General features: G+C 44.4%; 1 protein-coding gene across 1 annotated transcript in view; it reads right to left on the bottom strand.

Moving 5' to 3' along the window:
- COPA (COPI coat complex subunit alpha) overlaps window positions 1-26,651 on the bottom strand; it is a 245,868-nt gene that overhangs the window by 117,741 nt on the left and 101,476 nt on the right. Inside the window, exons 15-24 of the mRNA XM_069217919.1 lie at window positions 21,675-21,814; window positions 21,239-21,324; window positions 20,988-21,126; window positions 19,702-19,864; window positions 18,800-18,946; window positions 15,423-15,612; window positions 15,215-15,310; window positions 14,143-14,231; window positions 10,988-11,111; window positions 8,261-8,350 (exon numbers count right to left, since the gene is read on the bottom strand). Coding sequence (XP_069074020.1) covers window positions 8,261-8,350; window positions 10,988-11,111; window positions 14,143-14,231; window positions 15,215-15,310; window positions 15,423-15,612; window positions 18,800-18,946; window positions 19,702-19,864; window positions 20,988-21,126; window positions 21,239-21,324; window positions 21,675-21,814 — 1,264 coding nt within the window. The remainder of the gene's footprint in view (window positions 1-8,260; window positions 8,351-10,987; window positions 11,112-14,142; window positions 14,232-15,214; window positions 15,311-15,422; window positions 15,613-18,799; window positions 18,947-19,701; window positions 19,865-20,987; window positions 21,127-21,238; window positions 21,325-21,674; window positions 21,815-26,651) is intronic.

The raw sequence follows: 26,651 nt of genomic DNA, 5'->3' as shown, positions 1-26,651 counted from the left end.
GCTGTAAGGCCTGCTAGAGGGGTGTCTTACCTATACTGCATAGGCAGTGAGAGGCTGGCATGGCACCCTGAGGGGAGTGCCATGTCGACTTACTCGTTTTGTCCTCACTAGCACACACAAGCTGGCAAGCAGTGTGTCTGTGCTGAGTGAGAGGTCTCCAGGGTGGCATAAGACATGCTGCAGCCCTTAGAGACCTTCCTTGGCATCAGGGCCCTTGGTACTAGAAGTACCAGTTACAAGGGACTTATCTGGATGCCAGGGTCTGCCAATTGTGGATACAAAAGTACAGGTTAGGGAAAGAACACTGGTGCTGGGGCCTGGTTAGCAGGCCTCAGCACACTTTCAATTGTAAACATAGCATCAGCAAAGGCAAAAAGTCAGGGGGCAACCATGCCAAGGAGGCATTTCCTTACACAACCCCCCCCCCAAACGAAAGAGGATGAGACTAACCTTTCCCAAGAGAGTCTTCATTTTCTAAGTGGAAGAACCTGGAAAGGCCATCTGCATTGGCATGGGCAGTCCCAGGTCTGTGTTCCACTATAAAGTCCATTCCCTGTAGGGAGATGGACCACCTCAACAGTTTAGGATTTTCACCTTTCATTTGCATCAGCCATTTGAGAGGTCTGTGGTCAGTTTGAACTAGGAAGTGAGTCCCAAAGAGGTATGGTCTCAGGTTCTTCAGGGACCAAACCACAGCAAAGGCCTCCCTCTCAATGGCACTCCAACGCTGCTCCCTGGGGAGTAACCTCCTGCTAATGAAAGCAACAGGCTGGTCAAGGCCATCATCATTTGTTTGGGACAAAACTGCCCCTATCCCATGTTCAGAGGCATCAGTCTGCACAATGAACTGCTTAGAATAATCTGGAGCTTTGAGAACTGGGGCTGAGCACATTGCTTGTTTCAGGGTGTCAAAGGCCTGTTGGCATTCCACAGTCCAGTTCACCTTCTTGGGCATTTTCTTGGAGGTGAGTTCAGTGAGGGCTGTCACAATGGATCCATATCCCTTCACAAACCTCCTGTAATACCCAGTCAAGCCAAGGAATGCCCGGACTTGAGTCTGGGTTTTTGGAGCTACCCAGTCCAGAATAGTCTGGATCTTGGGTTGGAGTGGCTGAACTTGGCCTCCACCTACAAGGTGGCCCAAGTAAACCACAGTTCCCTGCCCTATCTGGCATTTGGATGCCTTGATAGAGAGGCCTGCAGATTGCAGAGCCTTCAAAACCTTCTTCAGGTGGACCAGGTGATCCTGCCAGGTGGAGCTAAAGACAGCAATATCATCAAGATAAGCTGTGCTAAAGGACTCCAAGCCAGCAAGGACTTGATTCACCAACCTTTGGAAGGTGGCAGGGGCATTCTTTAAACCAAAGGGCATAACAGTAAACTGATAATGCCCATCAGGTGTGGAGAATGCTGTTTTCTCTTTTGCTCCAGGTGCCATTTTTATTTGCCAGTACCCTGCTGTCAAGTCAAAGGTACTTAAGAATTTGGCAGCACCTAATTTATCTATGAGCTCATCAGCTCTTGGAATTGGATGAGCATCTGTCTTGGTGACAGAATTGAGCCCTCTGTAGTCCACACAAAACCTCATCTCTTTCTTTCCATCTTTGGTGTGAGGTTTGGGGACTAAGACCACTGGGCTAGCCCAGGGGCTGTCAGAGCGCTCAATTACCCCCAATTCCAGCATCTTGTGGACTTCCACCTTGATGGTTTCCTTAACATGGTCAGACTGTCTAAAGATTTTGTTTTTGACAGGCATGCTGTCTCCTGTGTCCACATCATGGGTACACAGGTGTGTCTGACCAGGGGTTAAGGAGAAGAGTTCAGGGAACTGTTGTAGGACTCTCCTACAATCAGCTTGCTGTTGGTCAGAGAGGGTGTCTTAGTAGATCACTCCATCTACTGTGCCATCTTTTGGGTCTGATGACAGAAGATCAGGGAGAGGTTCACTCTCTGCCTCCTGATCCTCATCTGTTACCATCAACAGATTCACATCAGCCCTGTCATGGAAGAGCTTAAGGCGGTTCACATGGATCACCCTCTTGGGGCTCCTGCTTGTGCCCAGGTCCACCAGGTAGGTGACCTGACTCTTCCTTTCTAGTACTGGGTAAGGGCCACTCCATTTGTCCTGGAGTGCCCTGGGAGCCACAGGCTCCAGAACCCAGACTTTCTGCCCTGGTTGGAACTCAACCAGTGCAGCCTTTTGGTCATACCAAAACTTCTGGAGTTGTTGGCTAGCCTCAAGGTTTTTGGTTGCCTTTTCCATGTACTCTGCCATTCTAGAGCGAAGGCCAAGTACATAGTCCACTATGTCTTGCTTAGGCTCATGGAGAGGTCTCTCCCAGCCTTCTTTAACAAGAGCAAGTGGTCCTCTTACAGGATGACCAAACAGAAGTTCAAAGGGTGAGAATCCTACTCCCTTCTGTGGCACCTCTCTGTAAGCGAAAAGCAGACATGGCAAGAGGACATCCCATCTCCTTTTGAGTTTTTCTGGGAGCCCCATGATCATGCCTTTTAATGTCTTGTTGAATCTCTCAACCAAGCCATTAGTTTGGGGATGGTATGGTGTAGTGAATTTATAAGTCACTCCACACTCATTCCACATGTGCTTTAGGTATGCTGACATGAAGTTGGTACCTCTGTCAGACACCACCTCCTTAGGGAAACCCACTCTGGTAAAGATACCAATGAGGGCCTTGGCTACTGCAGGGGCAGTAGTCGACCTAAGGGGAATAGCTTCAGGATACCTGGTAGCATGATCCACTACTACCAGGATATACATATTTCCTGAGGCTGTGGGAGGTTCTAGTGGACCAACTATGTCCACACCCACTCTTTCAAAGGGAACCCCCACCACTGGAAGTGGAATGAGGGGGGCCTTTGGATGCCCACCTGTCTTACCACTGGCTTGACAGGTGGGGCAGGAGAGGCAAAACTCCTTAACCATGTTGGACATATTGGGCCAGTAGAAGTGGTTGACTAACCTCTCCCACGTCTTGGTTTGTCCCAAATGTCCAGCAAGGGGAATGTCATGGGCCAATGTTAGGATGAACTTCCTGAACAGCTGAGGCACTACCACTCTCCTAGTGGCACCAGGTTTGGGGTCTCTGGCCTCAGTGTACAGGAGTCCATCTTCCCAATAGACCCTATGCGTTCCATTTTTCTTGCCTTTGGACTCTTCAGCAGCTTGCTGCCTAAGGCCTTCAAGAGAGGGACAGGTTTCTTGTCCCTTACACAGCTCCTCCCTTGAGGGTCCCCCTGGGCCCAAGAGCTCAACCTGATAAGGTTCAAGCTCCAAAGGCTCAGTTCCCTCAGAGGGCAGAACTTCTTCCTGGGAAGAGAGGTTCCCTTTCTTTTGCTGTGTTGCAGTTGGTTTCCCAACTGACTTTCCTGTTCTCTTGGTAGGCTGGGCCATTTTTCCAGACTCCAGCTCTACTTTTTCACCCTGTGCCTTGCATTGTGCTCTTGTTTTCACACAGACCAGTTCAGGGATACCCAGCATTGCTGCATGGGTTTTTAGTTCTACCTCAGCCCATGCTGAGGACTCCAGGTCATTTCCAAGCAGACAGTCCACTGGGATATTTGAGGAGACCACCACCTGTTTCAGGCCATTGACCCCTCCCCATTCTAAAGTAACCATTGCCATGGGATGTACTTTTCTCTGATTGTCAGCGTTGGTGACTGTGTAAGTTTTTCCAGTCAGGTATTGGCCAGGGGAAACCAGTTTCTCTGTCACCATGGTGACACTGGCACCTGTATCCCTCAGGCCCTCTATTCTAGTCCCATTAATTAAGAGTTGCTGTCTGTATTTTTGCATGTTAGGCGGCCAGACAGCTAGTGTGGCTAAATCCACCCCACCCTCAGAAACTAGAGTAGCTTCAGTGTGGACCCTGATTTGCTCTGGGCACACTGTTGATCCCACTTGGAGACTAGCCATACCAGTGTTACCTGGATGGGAGTTTGGAGTGGAACCTTTCTTGGGACAGGCCTTGTCTCCAGTTTGGTGTCCATGCTGTTTACAGCTATGACACCAGGCCTTTTTGGGATCAAAGTTTTTACCCTTGTACCCATTGTTTTGTGAAGAGGCTCTGGGCCCACCCTCCTGTGCAGGTTTTTGGGGGCCTGTAGAAGACTCTTTACTATTTTTAGTTTTGGTTGTCTCATCACCCTTCCCCTGGGGAGTCTTTGTGACCCCTTTCTTTTGGTCACCCCCTGTTGAAGTCTTGGACACCCTTGTCTTGACCCAATGATCCGCCTTCTTTCCCAATTCTTGGGGAGAAATTGGTCCTAGGTCTACCAGATGCTGATGCAGTTTATCATTGAAACAATTACTTAACAGGTGTTCTTTCACAAATAAATTGTACAGCCCATCATAATTACTTACACCACTGCCTTGAATCCAACCATCTAGTGTTTTCACTGAGTAGTCAACAAAGTCAACCCAGGTCTGGCTCGAGGATTTTTGAGCCCCCCTGAACCTAATCCTGTACTCCTCAGTGGAGAATCCAAAGCCCTCAATCAGGGTACCCTTCATGAGGTCATAAGATTCTGCATCTTTTCCAGAGAGTGTGAGGAGTCTATCCCTACACTTTCCAGTGAACATTTCCCAAAGGAGAGCACCCCAGTGAGATCTGTTCACTTTTCTGGTTACACAAGCCCTCTCAAAAGCTGTGAACCACTTGGTGATGTCATCACCATCTTCAAATTTTGTCACAATCCCTTTGGGGATTTTTAACATGTCAGGAGAATCTCTGACCCTATTTATATTGCTGCCACCATTGATGGGTCCTAGGCCCATCTCTTGTCTTTCCCTTTCTATGGCTAGGAGCTGTCTCTCTAAAGCCAATCTTTTGGCCATCCTGGCTAACAGGAGGTCATCTTCACTGAGAGCATCCTCAGTGATTTCAGAAATGTGGGACCCTCCTGTGAGGGACTCACTATTTCTGATTAACACAGTTGGAGACAGGACTTGAGGGGTCCTGTTCTCCCTATTTAGGACTGGAGGGGGGACATTGGCCTCCAAGTCACTAATTTCTTCCTCTGTGATGTCATCATCAGAGGGGTTGGCTTTTTCAAACTCTGCCAACAGCTCCTGGAGCTGAATTTTGGTAGGTCTGGAGCCAATGGTTATTTTTTTGATATTACAGAGAGACCTTAGCTCCCTCATCTTAAGATGGAGGTAAGGTGTGGTGTCGAGTTCCACCACATTCATCTCTGTATCAGACATTATTTTGCTAAAAGTTGGAAGACTTTTTAAAGAATCTAAAACGGTTTCTAGAATCTAATTTCAAACTTTTAACAAACTTTTAAACTCTAAAAGACAATGCTAAACAGGGACTTAACACACAAGGCCCTAGCAGGACTTTTAAGAATTTAGAAAAATTTCAAATTGCAAAAATGAATTTCTAATGACAATTTTGGAATTTGTCGTGTGATCAGGTATTGGCTGAGTAGTCCAGCAAATGCAAAGTCTTGTACCCCACCGCTGATCCACCAATGTAGGAAGTTGGCTCTGTATGTACTATTTCAAAGTAAGGAATAGCATGCACAGAGTCCAAGGGTTCCCCTTAGAGGTAAAATAGTGGTAAAAATAGATAATACTAATGCTCTATTTTGTGGTAGTGTGGTCGAGCAGTAGGCTTATCCAAGGAGTAGTGTTAAGCATTTGTTGTACATACACCTAGACAATAAATGAGGTACACACACTCAGAGACAAATCCAGCCAATAGGTTTTTGTATAGAAAAATATATTTTCTTAGTTTATTTTAAGAACCACAGGTTCAAATTCTACATGTAATATCTCATTCGAAAGGTATTGCAGGTAAGTACTTTAGGAACTTCAAATCATCAAAACTGCATGTATACTTTTCAAGTTATTCACAAATAGCTGTTTTAAAAGTGGACACTTAGTGCAATTTTCACAGTTCCTGGGGGAGGTAAGTTTTTGTTAGTTTTACCAGGTAAGTAAGACACTTACAGGGCTTAGTTCTTGGTCCAAGGTAGCCCACCGTTGGGGGTTCAGAGCAACCCCAAAGTCACCACACCAGCAGCTCAGGGCCGGTCAGGTGCAGAGTTCAAAGTGGTGCCCAAAACACATAGGCTAGAATGGAGAGAAGGGAGTGCCCCGGTTCCGGTCTGCTTGCAGGTAAGTACCCGCGTCTTCGGAGGGCAGACCAGGGGGGTTTTGTAGGGCACCGGGGGGGACACAAGCCCACACAGAAATTTCACCCTCAGCGGCGCGGGGGCGGCCGGGTGCAGTGTAGAAACAAGCGTCGGGTTCGCAATGTTAGTCTATGAGAGATCTCGGGATCTCTTCAGCGCTGCAGGCAGGCAAGGGGGGGGTTCCTCGGGGAAACCTCCACTTGGGCAAGGGAGAGGGACTCCTGGGGGTCACTTCTCCAGTGAAAGTCCGGTCCTTCAGGTCCTGGGGGCTGCGGGTGCAGGGTCTCTCCCAGGCGTCGGGACTTAGGATTCAAAGAGTCGCGGTCAGGGGAAGCCTCGGGATTCCCTCTGCAGGCGGCGCTGTGGGGGCTCAGGGGGGACAGGTTTTTGTACTCACAGTCTTAGAGTAGTCCTGGGGTCCCTCCTGAGGTGTTGGATCGCCACCAGCCGAGTCGGGGTCGCCGGGTGCAGTGTTGCAAGTCTCACGCTTCTTGCGGGGAGCTTGCAGGGTTCTTTCAAAGCTGCTGGAAACAAAGTTGCAGCCTTTCTTGGAGCAGGTCCGCTGTCCTCAGGAGTTTCTTGTCTTTTCGAAGCAGGGGCAGTCCTCAGAGGATGTCGAGGTCGCTGGTCCCTTTGGAAGGCGTCGCTGGAGCAGGATCTTTGGAAGGCAGGAGACAGGCCGGTGAGTTTCTGGAGCCAAGGCAGTTGTCGTCTTCTGGTCTTCCGCTGCAGGGGTTATCAGCTGGGCAGTCCTTCTTCTTGTAGTTGCAGGAATCTAATTTTCTAGGGTTCAGGGTAGCCCTTAAATACTAAATTTAAGGGCGTGTTTAGGTCTGGGGGGTTAGTAGCCAATGGCTACTAGCCCTGAGGGTGGGTACACCCTCTTTGTGCCTCCTCCCAAGGGGAGGGGGTCACAATCCTAACCCTATTGGGGGAATCCTCCATCTGCAAGATGGAGGATTTCTAAAAGTTAGAGTCACTTCAGCTCAGGACACCTTAGGGGCTGTCCTGACTGGCCAGTGACTCCTCCTTGTTTTTCTCATTATTTTCTCCGGCCTTGCCGCCAAAAGTGGGGCCTGGCCGGAGGGGGCGGGCAACTCCACTAGCTGGAGTGTCCTGCTGGGTTGGCACAAAGGAGGTGAGCCTTTGAGGCTCACCGCCAGGTGTGACAATTCCTGCCTGGGGGAGGTGTTAGCATCTCCACCCAGTGCAGGCTTTGTTACTGGCCTCAGAGTGACAAAGGCACTCTCCCCATGGGGCCAGCAACATGTCTCGGTTTGTGGCAGGCTGCTAAAACTAGTCAGCCTACACAGATAGTCGGTTAAGTTTCAGGGGGCACCTCTAAGGTGCCCTCTGGGGTGTATTTTACAATAAAATGCACACTGGCATCAGTGTGCATTTATTGTGCTGAGAAGTTTGATACCAAACTTCCCAGTTTTCAGTGTAGCCATTATGGTGCTGTGGAGTTCGTGTTTGACAAACTCCCAGACCATATACTCTTATGGCTACCCTGCACTTACAATGTCTAAGGTTTTTGTTTAGACACTGTAGGGGTACCATGCTCATGCACTGGTACCCTCACCTATGGTATAGTGCACCCTGCCTTAGGGCTGTAAGGCCTGCTAGAGGGGTGTCTTACCTATACTGCATAGGCAGTGAGAGGCTGGCATGGCACCCTGAGGGGAGTGCCATGTCGACTTACTCGTTTTGTCCTCACTAGCACACACAAGCTGGCAAGCAGTGTGTCTGTGCTGAGTGAGAGGTCTCCAGGGTGGCATAAGACATGCTGCAGCCCTTAGAGACCTTCCTTGGCATCAGGGCCCTTGGTACTAGAAGTACCAGTTACAAGGGACTTATCTGGATGCCAGGGTCTGCCAATTGTGGATACAAAAGTACAGGTTAGGGAAAGAACACTGGTGCTGGGGCCTGGTTAGCAGGCCTCAGCACACTTTCAATTGTAAACATAGCATCAGCAAAGGCAAAAAGTCAGGGGGCAACCATGCCAAGGAGGCATTTCCTTACACACATCCACACTGTATAGGTTAGCATGTAATTATGACTTTGGACTGTGTCAAATATTTAATGGGAATGTGGTTCTTACCTTCATCCAGCTGCAACTCTGCATCTTCGCCCCATCCTTCAGCTCCAACTGTGTCAATATCAATGTCAGCAGCCATCGCGTTTCCTTTACCTAACGGAAAATAAAGCATTTATTCCATAGTGAAGGGCACTCTAGGAACAGAGACCGAAATAACCAAAGAATGTGGTTACTTTAAGGTGGTTCACTAAGCTACTGTTTGTGGTGGTCCGCTCCTACATACTGAACGAGGGGATGGGTGCACGGACGAAATCATTAATAGGGCAATATAGACAAGGTGTATGCTTCCACTACTCCCCTTAGGTCTTAATGTTACATACAGTCTAGAGTGGTATGAACCGTAACCAATGGTAGGGTAATAGTGAGAGCCAGGCGGGTAGAAGCTGGATTACAAAGTGCCTGATGTACGTGAAGATTGGCCAGATGGATAAGTGTGTCTATCGCATATGTTAGCCTCAATGTTCTATTAAAAGTAAGATGATGTAGAATCGGGTGTGATGAGTGATGATGAGATGTCTTTGCACTTTTAAAAGTAGCACTACATGAGAAGGCCCTGCCAGGGTGGGTGCATCTCAGTCACAAAGACAGTCTGAGCTGCAGACAGGTGATTAATCAGGTGCACCATCCTGGAGAACTGAAATGCCTCGACCTTTCAGTTGACATAATTCCAAGAATCCTGGCAGAAAACCAACTGAGTGAGGAAAACATGCAGGTCATCATAGGTCACCAACTTCCCTGGTGGACTGAGCAACTGTGATGTCCCTGACCCTGTTGCCAGGATGGACATGCTGACCTCGGGCCTGGCATCCTGACTAGCTCCAGCCAACACGGTTAATTGTCACAAGTAGTCTGTTGCATGTGTTGGTTTCCTGGAGTGACAACATACAAGTGCTGTTCTCATTTCCACAATCTGGTGGGTGCCCCAGAGTCAACGAAAGAGATTGCCCCCAGGGAACTTTGCAGTAGCGACACAAGGAAGTTCAGCTGAAATCCTGTGTATGCATCGTGTGGCTAGGTCATTGAGACTCAATGAATGGTATAGGTGAAATAATTCCAATTGGAAGGTTTGTGCAGGGCTGTACATGGACCAAATTCATAGCATGGACTGGACAAACTATTTAACTCTTAGGCTCCATTTACATTTTTTCACTGGGAACACTTGGCAATCTGCAAAAACATTAGATGCACTTCATGTGAAGCACTGATGTTTTGAAGTACAGCCCAAGATGTACTACATTTAGATTCCATCTAAAGCGTATCTCACCTATAGTTAAGAGAGTGACTCACCAACGAGGGATAAAAGTGGTTGTGGTTACAGAATACTAAAACCAGTCTTCGCATAAATTTGTGGTTTCAGCATTCCCAGGATTTGTAGAATGGAGAAAAAGAGGTGAGGCTTCTGTGCACATAGAAAATATAATATGCTGCAAAAGACACATGAATCTGCACAAATGGTGAATACTCTGCAGAACACCTCTGTCATTCTTTGCATTTCACAACCTGAATGCTCTGTGCTTCACTGGTCCCTACACCTTGTCCCTGCTCCAAACAGTAACATATTAAGTCAGTATTCCCCAACATACTTGAAAGAGCGCTTCTTGTATTGGCAGGGTAGCAACCAGGGAAACCTAGCCAAGCCTGCTTGAGGAAGAGAGTACACTGGCCAGGTGGAAGCAGACATCAACTGCGGAAAGCAAGAGTTTTCCCAGGTCTTAAGAAAACCAAAAGCAGATTAAGGTGTGCACCCAGTCATCTTACTGAGCCTGGTAACTGAAGCTCTTTTTGATTATTTTTTTGAGTTTTTGCTAATAGAATCAACAGTGTTGGGTGAAATATTTCAGTTGATTCATGCACCTTTATTTTTAAAACAAGTTTGATAATAGCCATTGGAATATAATTTATCCCCTGAGCCCTCTGTCCGGCTATCCTACTCTATTGACTCATATGAGGCCCGCACAGTAGTTTAAGTGTTATTGTTTCAGAGGTACATAACTTGAAAATCAAAATTAATTAATCTTTGATTTTTGTACAATAATCTTGAAATATAACCTTTTGATGATAATACTTAAATTGCCGGAGCATTGATAAAATAAACAAAATTTGGTTGGAAAGTAGTTTGAATTTTGATTGGTGGATTTGTGGAATCTTTTTATTTTTGCAATGCTGCTTGATGTAACCTGCTGCACTGGCTCAAACCTAAATAGGCAGACCAGACTGTTTAGTCGCCATAGAGACAGTGGTTCTTACATACACATGTAACCACACAATATATAAAGGTTCTGAAACAGTGGCCCTCATTTCACAAAGTCTTTCTAAAGGGAGGTAAGACAAGGTCCAGTTTGTATTCTACCAAAACTCTTAACGGAAGTACTTGCAGATGTTAGTGCGATAAGCACTCAGATAGGAGAGACCCCGCATTCCACAGTCCTCTCCCTTTACACCATCACAGATGGTCAAACTCCAGTAGAAAATGGGAACTATGCCATTCCTTGATGCCCTCGTTCCTTATCAATAAACAGAGGCACTGTGGTTACATTTGCTAGATAAAGGAAACAAATAATAATATTAACCAGAAATTAGGTCTCCTGACTATACCAAATGCATGAGTGGACATCTGCGGGTGAAGGGAGCAGAAAATGATTGCCCAAAACCTCAAACCATCTATAAAAAGAATGAAAAGGGAAAGTTTACAGCTGAGGGAATGGGCAAATTAATTTCACAAAATTATACCTTTGCTGGCAATTGCTCCTTCAAAGAAGCCTTTAGACATGGTGAGCAGTGGCCAGTTGGTGTCCAATGGCATTACAGGGGGAGGAGGTTGTAGCAGCATTGCATCTGGGTCAATCTCTGGAATCTAAATTGGGAGAAAAATATGAGTGAGTATGATAAACAGGCTCCTGACAAATGGCAATTAAATGAAACAGAAACTGTTACTGAACAGGAGCAATTCCCCTGCTCGGGCTACAAGCTATTTTCCTTTATTTACAACAGAGAAGCACTTGCTGAAGAAAATATACCGAGGGATAACCCAATTGTGTGTACTCTGATGCCTCCCAATTAAGTCTTCTGCATTCCAGTTAAACTAAAATGCGGTCAAGACTGGTCTTGCTGCTGGGGTGTAGCGACATTAGGAGGCATTGTTTCATTCCCTCAAACTTAGCAGCTCATTTGCCATAGTGAAAAGTACTTTTTTTTTTTTTTTGAGTTGCTGAACTCATCCTTGGTGTACACCTTAGCACAGTAGCACAATCAGCCTTTTTCAGCACAAACAAATTAAAGCAATTCAGCCATTATACTGACAAGTCCCTGCAATAAGCAAATACTGTGCTTAAATCCATATTAATCTGAATTAGATAAATGCACTAATGTTTGCCGAACCAGGTGGCCAACTGGAAATAGTGAAGAATGCAGATGCTAGTCTAATCCTAAATATTAGGAATATTGAGAACGTTACATCGTGGCTTCAGAAATTACATCTAGACTTCAGGTGGGAAGAAGGTTTGTCCAGGTCCCAGTCAAACCTTCAGCCACCTCTGGTATTGCTGGTTTCCTTCAGGCAGATGAAGTAGTTTGTTTTTACGATCATTCACGCTGCTGTGAAACCCCTACCTTTTTAATTGGTCGGGGTCACACTCCGCTTTCCTTAACCCCCAAAGACATCTTCTGCCTGTGCGGAGAAAAGGAAAAGAGAAAGATATGCTCCATCCCCTACTCTAAGAAGTAAGAGGAAGTTTATCATAGGACTGCTTGTCAAAGATTCTTATTCTAGCAGGCTACAGGTAAGGGATCCCACCCAGAACCCACAGAATCTGCAGACACACAAAAACTGGCATCTTATAATTTAATATATGCTAATATTTTGGGTGCTTCATTGAAGATAATGGAGTACTCTGGGCTTTTCATGGCTGGTAAAAGCCCGGAGCTCCAACATTCCAATGTGTGTCTCACAGCAACAGCTGTGAACAGGTCTCACGGAGCCCAACGGAATTTTAATCCCCTCGGGCTCCATGAAGCCGTTGTTTTATTTATTAGAATAATCTGCCCTCTAGTGGCAGAATGTTCTGATAGCCGTCCATAACTGGGCTATACTAGCCATTAAAGGCCAGCTCCCTTGTTAAAGGCCTTCGGCACAGACCTTTAAGGCTGGAACTGGCCTTTAATGGTCGGTACAGCCCACTACGGCAGACTACAAGGCTACAGTAAATCATGTCACTTATATTGCGTAATTTGCCGCAAAGCCGAGTGATATCCGGCGGACTCAGAGACCTGTAGGTTTGCGTTAAAGTATTCAGCCAGACAGCATACCTCCCAGCAAGTTGTCTTCTCTTGCCCAATTTACGATAATTAATATACAGTTGTCTTCTTAAAACGTCTAGAGAGGACGCTGGGGGTCTAAACCCAGAATGCCATATTTGTAACATCAAGCTCAAGACAATGCTACCATTGGAAGCATGAGTGGAGTCTCAAAATTTCACTTTTTTTTTTTTCCTTATCCACAATTTGATTATATGAAACTGGAAAAAACAGCTAAGTTCAGGCAAGAACTAAAAACGACCTCAAGAATGAAAGACAAATGAAAGGCTTCACTATGGTGAAAGACTGCATATGATTCTTGAGTACTATGAGTTTGAAACTCACCCTTCTTGCAGATGTTATAACTTGTAAGACATTAAGCTTCCAAGTCAGATGTTGCTGACCTGTCTTGTGCATAGGCCAAAAAGATAGTGCTTTGATCTTTGAAATGGTTTTATGTAATTACCAGGAAAGAGAAGGTCTTCTAACTTTGGGGGAAAAAACACTTTAATACCTCCCCATATGAAATTGGTGCTCACTGAAACCACCCTGCCTGCGAACCCAGCCTGCAATTTTTCCCAGATGTATCTAAAAAGACAAGCATTTGGAATGCAATGGGTCTTGCATTTGCTCGAGTTAAAGCTATAAGCATTGTGAATTCTTAATAGGCCTTTTCTTGCCACATAAACTGAAAATGAAAAGTAAAACAGTTGACATAAGCAAGCCAATTCAAGGCACAACAGCTGCCGTGAGCGCGAAGGACAGACACAAAAAGGAAAAACAAGTTTGCTTGCAGTCAAACGTATTGGCAAACGTGCAATTATCCAAGTAACTGGGTCGGTGTCCAAGGCGGTAACAAAACCATCCAAAGGAGGGACAATCAAAGCATTTACTAATGGTAACAGTATTTTTAAAAAGGCAAGCCCATGAACAGTGATGGTGATGGGCATGCAGTGGGCGTGGTTAAAAGCCCAAAGATAGATTACAACAGGCCAAAGTGTTAGCACGCACGACCTAAAAACTGTATATAAAGGTAGGGAGGCTAAAATAGTACAGAAATAATGGTTATTTTTGAAAAATTCAGAGGCTTGTCTGATAAAACAAAGGCATAGCCTCAACCACTTGAATGCATAAAAAGATCTTGAGGTTGGTCCATGTTTTTTTTCTCTTCAGGATGGTCATGCAATTATCTGGAACGATGCAAGACTCAAACATACAAAGGGGCACAAAGAAAGCTGGACTGTAGAATCTTGCCTAACTTGGTTGAGGGTTCCTGCAAGCACAGAAATCTTGCATGCTTAAGCTGAAAGGGACCTTGATGTTGCCACTGAGGAGCCCAATCCAGAGCTATGAACAACATATTTGCTTTGAACTGCTTGAATTTTAAACACTTTGGAGAGCAGTGGCATCAAGAATGACAGGTAGCAATGTGGTCTGTAACTGTTTGGTAAGTTACTGAATAATTAAAGTGAAAGAATCTAAGACATACTAGTTAAAAATATAAAGAGATAAGTTAAAAAATAAGTATTTTCTACAAAGCATGAACTCCCTGAATTCCAAATTATTAGTGAACAGGGTAAATGTACACTTACGGTTTCCTTCTCAGGGTCAAACGTCTCCTTCAGACTCTCCGCTTCTTCGTCCAAGCCATGCGTGGCAGCAGTGAGAAAAGCTAGAGACTCTATAAAGAAACACATTCACCAGTCACTGTCAAATGACAAGTATAAGACACACAGAAACAACAGACAAACTAGGAATTTGGAGTAAGAGAGTTAAAGACTCACGAATTTCCAATTATACTTTTTATTGGTCTGAGTGAATCTATGTAAGGGGTATGCCCAAATATGGATGTCATGCTTGATGCATAAAGGGACTCAAACTGCACTTCATCCTCAAGGTCAAATAAGGGTAAGACATCTGGGCATCCTTGTGTTTATCTGCAGGATGGGCATGGTAAAGCAGTTGGAATGGACTTCCTTTTCAAAAAGAAAATTAATTTTAAAAAATGTGCATTTTGCTGGTGCCCTTCTGCACCGGCACAAGGTGGGATGCTTGTCAAAAGAAGTTGCGCAGTTATGAAGTGCTACCTCAAGCTTTGTGTGCTTTACCCTTGCTGCATTCAGACGTCTAGGCACTGTAGAAACCGAAATAAGTATGTTATCAGAAAGGTTTGCTTGTTTATGTGCAGCTTATGAAACCAAAGTCAATGAACATTTTAAAAGGATCAAAATCTAGTTGGCGTATTAATTTTAAAATAACTAGAAGTGCAATAGATTATTATGAACAAAGTTGCCAGGGCACTTAAAGAAGCTTCAGTTATCAACTGTGGTTAGTGTACTGTAGCCAAGTTCTATTTGGGTGCATGCAAGAGCTTAAAAAAAAAAAAGTCACAGTACAAATCGGCAACACTTAGGATTTTGGTTGCAGTTTTGAATGTTTTCCATCTTTAGGAATACCTAAAATACACTTTTCTGGGTTCAAAAAGAACTCACTACTTTCTCTGGTGATTCTGCACTGAGAAAGAGTAGTAACAGCAATGAAAATAGAGGACATTACAAGAATAACAATTGTAAAAAGCTAGAAACACCTCCGATCGGTATGTTGATAAACACTGTATCTGAAATCTGGGTTGCCAGGTTAGATTTAGAAGCATGCGCTACTCACTCTGTCCACAGTTTTTGAGGATCCGCACACGTTCGACTACATCTCCAAGGTACAGTGCATTCTGATAGTGTCCACTCATGTCCTTACGAATCTCAGCTAGACCAAAACAGAAGCAATGGTCAGCATTCTAAAATCACTAAAGTGAAATACATTGAAATACCCAAGCCTACAACTAATTTTCGAATTAAATGCATTTGGATGAACTCACCAATCTTCATCATCTTGCGCAGCTTTTCAAGGTTGCCTGTGATCAGATACAGGAAGGATAGCTTGTCAAAGTTCTTGGTGCGCTGATAGCACATCTCCACAATCTGGTGGTTTCCCTGCAAGAGGGCCACCTCTCCTAGCTTCTCCCAGCAGTTCTTATCATCCAGAGCCTTGGCTGCTTCCAAGGCGATCTAGAAGACAGTGGAAATGTGGATAGGAAAACTGTTAATCTTAATATTTGTTGTAAAACAAACACAAGGATGCTTCTCCATGCTGTGCTAGAAGAGTTCAACATGGCCCTGTTTTATTGAAAATTAGATTCCTTAGGTAAAGAGTGGATAAAAATTATTTTGCTCAGGTGCCATGTAGTAGAAAAATCCTGTGTAAATCTTCTCAGTTTCCCAACTATTTTTAGGTAATGTAGTGAAGGAAAACGGAGGTGGTTTTCCCTCGAACAACAATACAGAATGGATCTTTTGACCTGGTATGTTTTTACTCCTGACCCTCCCAAGTTAATCATGCAAATTAAAAACTGGAAACAATCATTTATTTACATTAGATGTAAGATTTAGGTTTCCCAATCGTTTCTTCACAACTGTGCACACAGGGGAGTGCAATGAAGATTAGATTCCCCTGAGAAATTGTAGGAAAGTGTACTTTTTAACATGCGCGCCCTCCCCCCCCACCCCCCCAAACACACACAATTTTTGACACTGGTACTGAGATTTTTTGACCGAAAGTGCTCTGGGTTCTAACTAACCAGGTCCCTAGTGCCAGTGCTCTTTCCCTAAAACAAGGTAAAATGGTCTAATTCTGTACAATTGGTACACACTTTAGCAGCCCTGTAAGACCCTGGTAAATGGTAGTCCTAGAACCCAGGGCATGAGTGCTAAAAGAGAGTCACTATGAGCTGCATCATGTGTTATGCTACCCTAAGGGACCCCCTAACAAATGGCATGCAGATTGCCTTTGTAGGCTGCATGACATGGTGCAAACCATTTGTGAAAACATGACACGGCACACTTGTGTGCCATGCAAAGAACACTGCATATAACACATCTAAGTCAGCCCTACAGCAGGCCTTTTTATGTGAAGACATATCTGATGAGCAGATATGGCCCTGTGATGTCTAGCTCTATTACTAGATATTGCAAGTGAACAGGGAAGTAATATTAAGGTATGTACTGGGCACTGGTTATTACGAGTTACCCAGCTACATAATAGCTTCACTGAAACCTATGATGTTTGGTATCAAACAGTTTGTCTTAATAAACCCATACTGATGCCAGGATTGTATTTATTGTGACATGAACCCTGAGAGCACCTTGTAGGTGTCCCCTGAAACCTACTAGTCCTCTAGTGTGCTGGCTGACTACAATGGACCAGCCTGCCATCTAAGACACGCTTCTGACCGCCTGGAGGTGAGAGCCCGCAATCTGAGGCCAGAAAAAATGTCTGCTCCAGAGGAAGGTGTTATCACACCCTCCAGCAGGATAGCTAGTAAATCTGCATATCAGGGCTGGAGGATTCAAAGCCTCTGCTGCCCTTTGATATGTGACCCTGACTTCCCCCAGACCTGGGGAATGCCACCCAAATAGGTCCTAAGGCCTATTTTGTACCAGGATAGGAGGGAAATTAGCTATGCAGTAGGTGTGTTGCACCTCAAGGCTAGGCACACCCCTAAGGTGGGCTGCCTCATGTGCTCCATGAAAGAAGGGTTCCACCATTTGGCTTTTGGTGGAATTCCGAGCTCTGGGACCGGGTTATGACTACTCCTCACAGGACGTGTTCCCCTAGGGGGTGTAGTCAGCCCAGGGGTACGTAGCCCATTGGCTACTACCCTACACTCCCTTAACACCCCTAAGTACAGTAGTTAGGTGGCCACCATGAAATCAGGAATGTAGATTTAACCGACTACAAGAAGAAGGACAAAGAAGAGCCGATCAGTACAAGAATTGCAGACAGATGTGGACTTTGGCGTCAAAACCTGCATACAAGCTCCTGTCCTGACAATTGCAAAGACCCGACTTGTCCTGCAGCTGTGCATCCTCCCAGAGCCTTGGAGGACTGCCAGCACTTCGCCAACCAGCCAGCACCTCCCTTGGAGTGGAGGAGCCACTTCCCTGCATCAGCGGGCACCAAACGCAACTGCCATGTTCCCTGTTTTACTGAGCATTGGGTTCAACAGAGAAAGCAGCTTTATTTACTATACCTTTAAGAATCGCAAACTTGAAAAGTACTTACCTGATCTTAAAGTCTAGAGTAATATAAAATCTGTGTTTTTTTTTTTTTTTTTTTTTAAACTGGTCTCAAGTGTATTCTCGAGTGTGTGTTTCATTTATGGACTGTGTTCAACAAATGCTAATACGGCTAAACGGCTTGCCCACACTCCCACCAAACAGAACTTTCGAGATTATGAATTTAAGCTCTGTAAACCAATATGGATCACGTGGACTACCTGCATGGTGTACCCCAATGTTGGTACACTACACAGAAAGCTAGCTTCCTACAGAAAAGATGTGCAGCCTGTCATGAAGAGGGCCATAACAATAGACAGCTATGCTACATATATTTATAAACTATGTCGAAGCAATCTAAAGTTGGGACAGTTCTGGTTGGATTTACTCTGAATGAGAAGGGAAGAATTTTAGGAGTAAATATGTTACCTATGTGATTACTAATTTGATCACTGAAAAAACAAAATGTGATTCTATTAAACTGAAATAATCATTTCATAGGTCAAAGTACCCAGCCCAAAGTAAGAGACAATATGTATGCATATTAACAAACAATATCCGGGGGGCGCTCTCAAAATGCCAGTGATTACAGCATTGTGTTCAATGGGTCAGTCTACATTCTTAGGGGCTGGTCCATAACAAAAACACTATTGTATGCTTTTGTTGCAGACTTGCCATCTCATCCAGACCTGTAGTATACTGCATTCCATGTTAATTCATAGAACATGGAAGACTATCTACAATACAAGAAGGGAGCAGGGGATACCCTGTTAAAGAGATGGGGCCCACATAATTAATATTTCAACTCAACATCAAATCTTTATTAGATGGTGGCTACTATGAGGCATGGTGTGATTAGACACGTCATGCAAGTTAAACATTGAGAATGTTGGCTCCCTAACACCCAGTACAAATGATTGATGCCCAAAGCCCACTAGCTAATAGCTGATGACCAAAATCTGGTTTCTCACTTCAGGTGAGTCACAAAGCCACTTTGACGAGGACCCCCAGAGCACACTTCACCCATAAAAATTGCACATAACTAGGAACCATTTGTTACTTTATAATTTAGGACTGTGGACAATGTTAGTTTAAAGCGTGAGGTAAGACAGCTGTAAAGAAAAGGACTGGCCGTGTGTACCTCAATATTGCCACACTCTAGTGCAAGACTGAATCTGGTCTTCTCGTCTTTGACAAAATGCAAGGCCACTTCCGGGTAGCCCTTCTTCTGCAGATAGGCAATGATCGACTGTCCCACTAGCTTGGCATTTCTCACCATGTGAAGAACCTGGAGAAAATAACATGAAGATATTAAAACCTAGGCTGCCCAAGTTCAGGACTCTTATCAATCTGTAACTCAATATGTCCGAGTTGTAATTTCCATTTGGTTTTCAATTATTAAGATTTTCTTTATGACATTTCTATTAGGACTGACTTTGTATAATGATGGACTTAAACTTAAAGATAATTTAGCAGCAATGAAGTCAAATGAATTAGGACTTTTATATAGGCTACAAACAAATACACATCACTTTGCACTTAAAAAGTTATTCTCCATTTAGCAACCTAGAATCCAGTATCATGATAACTTTCTAAACCATCACCTGGTGGTTATCAGGTGAGGAGCAAGGTAACAGTATTGAACAGCTGCTAATTATTTGCATCCGTTGTCATGAACTAACAGCATGAATTCATAATTTTTGTGTGTTGGGGAGGGAGGATAGGGGGAGGGCAAATCTTTTGCATCATGGTGTGGTGACTTGTATAAGAAAACCTGTTGTGAAGTCATGTATTACTACGTCTGAAAATAGTTTTTTGTGAAGAGCAGTTTGGTTTCTGTTGTGGATTCCATATTTTGGAGCTTTACTGTATTGTAAATGAGAACGGATTATACACAAAAAACACAATTTTCACGACCCAACTAAGATGTATGCTACCTCTCTTCCGCCGGTTACCAAACAAAGGAAGGTAGAACTGCTATTGCAAGTCAAGGGTTGTGGAAAAATGGGTGTACAGAAACTGGATGTGGCACTCACTGCTTACCTCATCATACTTGCGGTTAATAAGTGCCAGTTTAAATTTAAATTCAGTGGGGTCAATTGTGAGGACACGTGGCCGACACTCTCTGTCCAAACAGTACACGTTGTTGCCTTTCACTCTAGTCACATAGATGGGCAGGTCCAGTGTACGAATGATTCCATGGTCCCTAAACCAAGCCAAAACAGTCATAAAACATAACATTTGGAGGCTTTGTTTATACAGGCCGTTTTTTGAACATTGAACTCCTACAAAGACAGACTCAACACATTTGATAGCTAGGAATTGTCATTTAATGATGGTAGCACATCATCCAAAAGTAAAGTGCAATTCTATAAGCATAAGCAAAATAACATTTATGTTTCAACTGTATTCCAGCTTCCAATATGGATATTTTACGTGTGTTTAAAGCCGAGGTAATGATCCCAACAGTAGTACAGCTTATCATTTTTAATTTTTAAAACTTTTAATTTTAATACTACTTTAAAGTCCACAGAATTTCATGCAAATACAGTCTTCATCCTGAAGAGCAGCATGCCTCATACTTACACAGAGAGTTGTAAGAATTAGCTTTACGTATTGCCTCTAAAAGTTTGATGGGCCATGCCCTATCTTCTTATGTCAGTTGCTTATTAAAAGTTAAACTTATTCTCCTTTGGCTATCTGTAGACATCATTTAATTCCCTCCTTTGGGGTGCCAAATAAGCATGGTGTAACTGATGAGCAAACACACCAGAATTCACTTTAAAACAATAAAAATCAGAAAAAAACTGTACTGTAGTCAACTCGTGCAAAATCTACACACAGACCTCCACCTACTGCTCTGACAGTTCAAGTCCACCACTTCCATCTAGATTTATAAATATTCTTTTGTTGCTCCTTATGGAGCTTTTCCTACTTTTACTTTGTCAAGTCATGGCTATCCCTATTTCACACAAAACAACTACTGCTTCAATGATTAAGGATACGTATTCAACACATTTGTAAAGCAAATCGGAAATACATTACAAACAGTAACAATTTGACATGGTAATAAAAAAAAAAATAATATAAAAAAAAAAAAAAAATGATCTACCCTTCAGAAATGATTGGATAATTTTTTATGATGCCCTTGTTTCAGTTGAAAGATCCTTTATCTAACACAACAAAGGAATCAGAGACAGCTACAGACTAGGCCCACGAAAAATTTAAATTAAGTTCATTTGGGTTGTATTTTTCCAATCCAACTTCTCGTTTTGGGAGAACTGAACAACAACTGCACAACTTTGTTTTATTATAAAAACAGGACTTACCCTGTAGTTAGAGCATATTTGATATGGTTGCTGGTTGTGTAGATGAACACTCCACTTTCATCCCATGCTCCACTTTTGACCCTGATGTTCTCATGAATGTTACAGAGAGATTCCAGTTTTCTATTGCAAATCATGATAGCTGAAGACAGGGAAAGATCAGCCAAGATAATTAGAACCAATGCTTTCTAATATATTAAAAATAGGAAGCTGTAGGAAACCTCTTAAAATAACCATAATAAAAAGTAACCAACCATGCTTTGCCAGAAGTGCAACATGAGACATGTCTGATGACCAAATCACGTACTTCACCTTGGCAATCTTCACAGACGACAGAGTCCTTGAAATAAAGACCATTGCATTAAAAACACTAGGAAAGATGTCCATGTGTCAGTAGAGAGTGTCCATTTTTAAAATAGAAAACTCAAAACTCTGCTCTAATAGACCAATGAACACAAAGTGATAATTAACAAATGAGAATACCAGGTGCTAATTACCAAATGACACCACTGTGTTTCTATCTTCGTAGTCCCGAGAGGACCTTTATTAGACTAATGAATAATAAACTTGCTAAGAATGGACTAAAAGCTACATTATTATTAAATATGCAATTTAGTACTGCAAAAAACACCGATTATTAATCCGTTTGTACTCAATCATTTCCCTCTGTAGTTCTCTGCCACGCCTTACCTTTTCTGTTGTACATCAAAAAGGGTAATGGAGTCAGCATCTCGCAGAAGCAGGTTTCCTGTACCAGCATAGAAAATCTCATCACAGTTCGGCACTTGCACTTTTTTTGTGATTTCATTCTTCAAGTTCTTGATCAGGATCTATCATTTATGAAATAATATCAAATTAGGAAAGACATAATCAAAAGGGAATCATGTGCAGTAAAATAATTCCTCTCTGTAGCACTAACAAAAGAAATTATCCGACGGATGCAGAAAGTAAACATCTTAGTTTATGCCTATTATTCAATAAAAACATCAACTTTTGGGAGTTTATCTAAATTACAGTCAACTGTAGGTTGAGTGATCAATTCAAGCAATGATTGCCAATAAGTGTTCAGAGACTGTAAATATTAACATTTCTCCTGTCAGATTGATTGAAGGACAAAGGAATCTTAAAATGACAAGATCCTGGTAACCCTGCAGCTGATCAAAAGTCTTTAAAAGTAGTATGACCAAAAACAAAGAATAATTATCACTTGTACACACTCCTATTCAGACTATACATATGTAATGTTATAGTTATAAACTGTTATCATGGCACCAGTTTTGAGGCTTAAAACCATATGTCCAAACCAAGAAGGTAGATTAATTTGTTAAGTGGCAATGGTAGTGTAAGGAAATGCCTCCTTGGCATGGTTGCCCCCTGACTTTTTGCCTTTGCTGATGCTATGTTTACAATTGAAAGTGTGCTGAGGCCTGCTAACCAGGCCCCAGCACCAGTGTTCTTTCCCTAACCTGTACTTTTGTATCCACAATTGGCAGACCCTGGCATCCAGATAAGTCCCTTGTAACTGGTACTTCTAGTACCAAGGGCCCTGATGCCAAGGAAGGTCTCTAAGGGCTGCAGCATGTCTTATGCCACCCTGGAGACCTCTCACTCAGCACAGACACACTGCTTGCCAGCTTGTGTGTGCTAGTGAGGACAAAACGAGTAAGTCGACATGGCACTCCCCTCAGGGTGCCATGCCAGCCTCTCACTGCCTATGCAGTATAGGTAAGACACCCCTCTAGCAGGCCTTACAGCCCTAAGGCAGGGTGCACTATACCATAGGTGAGGGTACCAGTGCATGAGCATGGTACCCCTACAGTGTCTAAACAAAACCTTAGACATTGTAAGTGCAGGGTAGCCATAAGAGTATATGGTCTGGGAGTTTGTCAAACACGAACTCCACAGCACCATAATGGCTACACTGAAAACTGGGAAGTTTGGTATCAAACTTCTCAGCACAATAAATGCACACTGATGCCAGTGTACATTTTGTTGTAAAATACACCCCAGAGGGCACCTTAGAGGTGCCCCCTGAAACTTAACCGACTATCTGTGTAGGCTGACTAGTTTTAGCAGCCTGCCACAAACCGAGACATGTTGCTGGCCCCATGGGGAGAGTGCCTTTGTCACTCTGAGGCCAGTAACAAAGCCTGCACTGGGTGGAGATGCTAACACCTCCCCCAGGCAGGAATTGTCACACCTGGCGGTGAGCCTCAAAGGCTCACCTCCTTTGTGCCAACCCAGCAGGACACTCCAGCTAGTGGAGTTGCCCGCCCCCTCCGGCCAGGCCCCACTTTTGGCGGCAAGGCCGGAGAAAATAATGAGAAAAACAAGGAGGAGTCACTGGCCAGTCAGGACAGCCCCTAAGGTGTCCTGAGCTGAAGTGACTCTAACTTTTAGAAATCCTCCATCTTGCAGATGGAGGATTCCCCCAATAGGGTTAGGATTGTGACCCCCTCCCCTTGGGAGGAGGCACAAAGAGGGTGTACCCACCCTCAGGGCTAGTAGCCATTGGCTACTAACCCCCCAGACCTAAACACGCCCTTAAATTTAGTATTTAAGGGCTACCCTGAACCCTAGAAAATTAGATTCCTGCAACTACAAGAAGAAGGACTGCCCAGCTGAAAACCCTTGCAGCGGAAGACCAGAAGACGACAACTGCCTTGGCTCCAGAAACTCACCGGCCTGTCTCCTGCCTTCCAAAGATCCTGCTCCAGCGACGCCTTCCAAAGGGACCAGCGACCTCGACATCCTCTGAGGACTGCCCCTGCTTCGAAAAGACAAGAAACTCCCGAGGACAGCGGACCTGCTCCAAGAAAAGCTGCAACTTTGTTTCCAGCAGCTTTAAAGAACCCTGCAAGCTCCCCGCAAGAAGCGTGAGACTTGCAACACTGCACCCGGCGACCCCGACTCGGCTGGTGGCGATCCAACACCTCAGGAGGGACCCCAGGACTACTCTGATACTGTGAGTACCAAAACCTGTCCCCCCTGAGCCCCCACAGTGCCGCCTGCAGAGGGAAACCCGAGGCTTCCCCTGACCGCGACTCTTTGAACCTAAAGTCCTGACGCCCGGGAGAGACCCTGCACCCGCAGCCCCCAGGACCTGAAGGACCGGACTTTCACTGGAGAAGTGACCCCCAGGAGTCCCTCTCCCTTGCCCAAGTGGAGGTTTCCCCGAGGAATCCCCCCCTTGCCTGCCTGCAGCGCTGAAGAGATCCCGAGATCCCTCATAGACTAACATTGCGAACCCGACGCTTGTTTCTACACTGCACCCGGCCGCCCCCGCGCCGCTGAGGGTGAAATTTCTGTGTGGACTTGTGTCCCCCCCGGTGCCCTACAAAACCCCCCTGGTCTGCCCTCCGAAGACGCGGGTACTTACCTGCAAGCAGACCGGAACCGGGGCACCCCCTTCTCTCCATTCTAGCCTATGCGTTTTGGGCACCACTTTGAACTCTGCACCTGACCGGCCCTGAGCTGCTGGTGTGGTGACTTTGGGGTTGCTCTGAACCCCCAACGGTGGGCTACCTTGGACCAAGAACTAAGCCCTGTAAGTGTCTTACTTACCTGGTTAACCTAACAAATACTTACCTCCCCTAAGAACTGTGAAAATTGCACTAAGTGTCCACTTTTAAAACAGCTATTTGTCAATAACTTGAAAAGTATACATGCAATTTTTATGATTTGAAGTTCCTAAAGTACTTACCTGCAATACCTTTCGAATGAGATATTACATGTAGAATTTGAACCTGTGGTTCTTAAAATAAACTAAGAAAAGATATTTTTCTATATAAAAACCTATTGGCTGGATTTGTCTCTGAGTGTGTGTACCTCATTTATTGTCTATGTGTATGTACAACAAATGCTTAACACTACTCCTTGGATAATCCTACTGCTCGACCACACTACCACAAAATAGAGCATTGGTATTATCTATTTTTACCACTATTTTACCTCTAAGGGGAACCCTTGGACTCTGTGCATGCTATTCCTTACTTTGAAATAGCACATACAGAGCCAACTTCCTACATTGGTGGATCAGCGGTGGGGTACAAGACTTTGCATTTGCTGGACTACTCAGCCAATACCTGATCACACGACAAATTCCAAAATTGTCATTAGAAATTGATTTTTGCAATTTGAAAAGTTTTCTAAATTCTTAAAAGTCCTGCTAGGGCCTTGTGTGTTAAGTCCCTGTTTAGCATTTCTTTTAGAGTTTAAAAGTTTGTAAAAGTTTGAATTAGATTCTAGAACCAGTTGTAGATTCTTAAAAAGTATTCCAACTTTTAGAAGCAAAATGTCTAGCACAGATGTGACTGTAGTGGAACTCGACACCACACCTTACCTCCATCTTAAAATGAGGGAGCTAAGGCCACTCTGTAAAATAAAGAAAATAACAATGGGCCCCAAACCTACCAAAATACAGCTCCAGGAGCTTTTGGCAGAGTTTGAAAAGGCCAACCCCTCTGAGGGTGGCAACTCAGAGGAAGAGGATAGTGACTTGGAGGACAATTCCCCCCTACCAGTCCTATCTAAGGAGAACAGGGTCCCTCAAACCCTGACTCCTAAAATAATAGTCAGAGATGCTGGTTCCCTCACAGGAGAGACCAACACCTCTGAAATCACTGAGGATAGCCCCAGTGAAGAGGACATCCAGTTAGCCAGGATGGCCAAAAGATTGGCTTTGGAAAGACAGATCCTAGCCATAGAGAGGGAAAGACAAGAGATGGGCCTAGGACCCATCAATGGTGGCAGCAACATAAATAGGGTCAGAGATTCTCCTGACATGTTGAAAATCCCTAAAGGGATTGTAACTAAATATGAAGATGGTGATGACATCACCAAATGGTTCACAGCTTTTGAGAGGGCTTGTGTAACCAGAAAAGTGAACAGATCTCACTGGGGTGCTCTCCTTTGGGAAATGTTCACAGGAAAGTGTAGGGATAGACTCCTCACACTCTCTGGACCAGATGCAGAATCTTATGACCTCATGAAGGGTACCCTGATTGAGGGCTTTGGATTCTCCACTGAGGAGTACAGGATTAGGTTCAGGGGGGCTCAAAAATCCTCGAGCCAGACCTGGGTTGACTTTGTTGACTACTCAGTGAAAACACTAGATGGTTGGATTCATGGCAGTGGTGTAAGTAATTATGATGGGCTGTACAATTTATTTGTGAAAGAACACCTGTTAAGTAATTGTTTCAATGATAAACTGCATCAGCATCTGGTAGACCTAGGACCAATTTCTCCCCAAGAATTGGGAAAGAAGGCGGACCATTGGGTCAAGACAAGGGTGTCCAAGACTTCAACAGGGGGTGACCAAAAGAAAGGGGTCACAAAGACTCCCCAGGGGAAGAGTGATGAGACAACCAAAACTAAAAATAGTAAAGAGTCTTCTACAGGCCCCCAAAAACCTGCACAGGAGGGTGGGCCCAGAGCCTCTTCACAAAACAATGGGTACAAGGGTAAAAACTTTGATCCCAAAAAGGCCTGGTGTCATAGCTGTAAACAGCATGGACACCAAACTGGAGACAAGGCCTGTCCCAAGAAAGATTCCACTCCAAACTCCCATCCAGGTAACACTGGTATGGCTAGTCTCCAAGTGGGATCAACAGTGTGCCCAGAGCAAATCAGGGTCCACACTGAAGCTACTCTAGTTTCTGAGGGTGG

This window comes from Pleurodeles waltl, chromosome 12 (genome assembly GCF_031143425.1).
Source record: "Pleurodeles waltl isolate 20211129_DDA chromosome 12, aPleWal1.hap1.20221129, whole genome shotgun sequence".
Taxonomy (NCBI): domain Eukaryota; kingdom Metazoa; phylum Chordata; class Amphibia; order Caudata; family Salamandridae; genus Pleurodeles; species Pleurodeles waltl.
The sequence above is the reverse complement of the archived record's forward strand: the minus strand, read 5'-3'. Positions and strand labels throughout refer to the sequence as shown.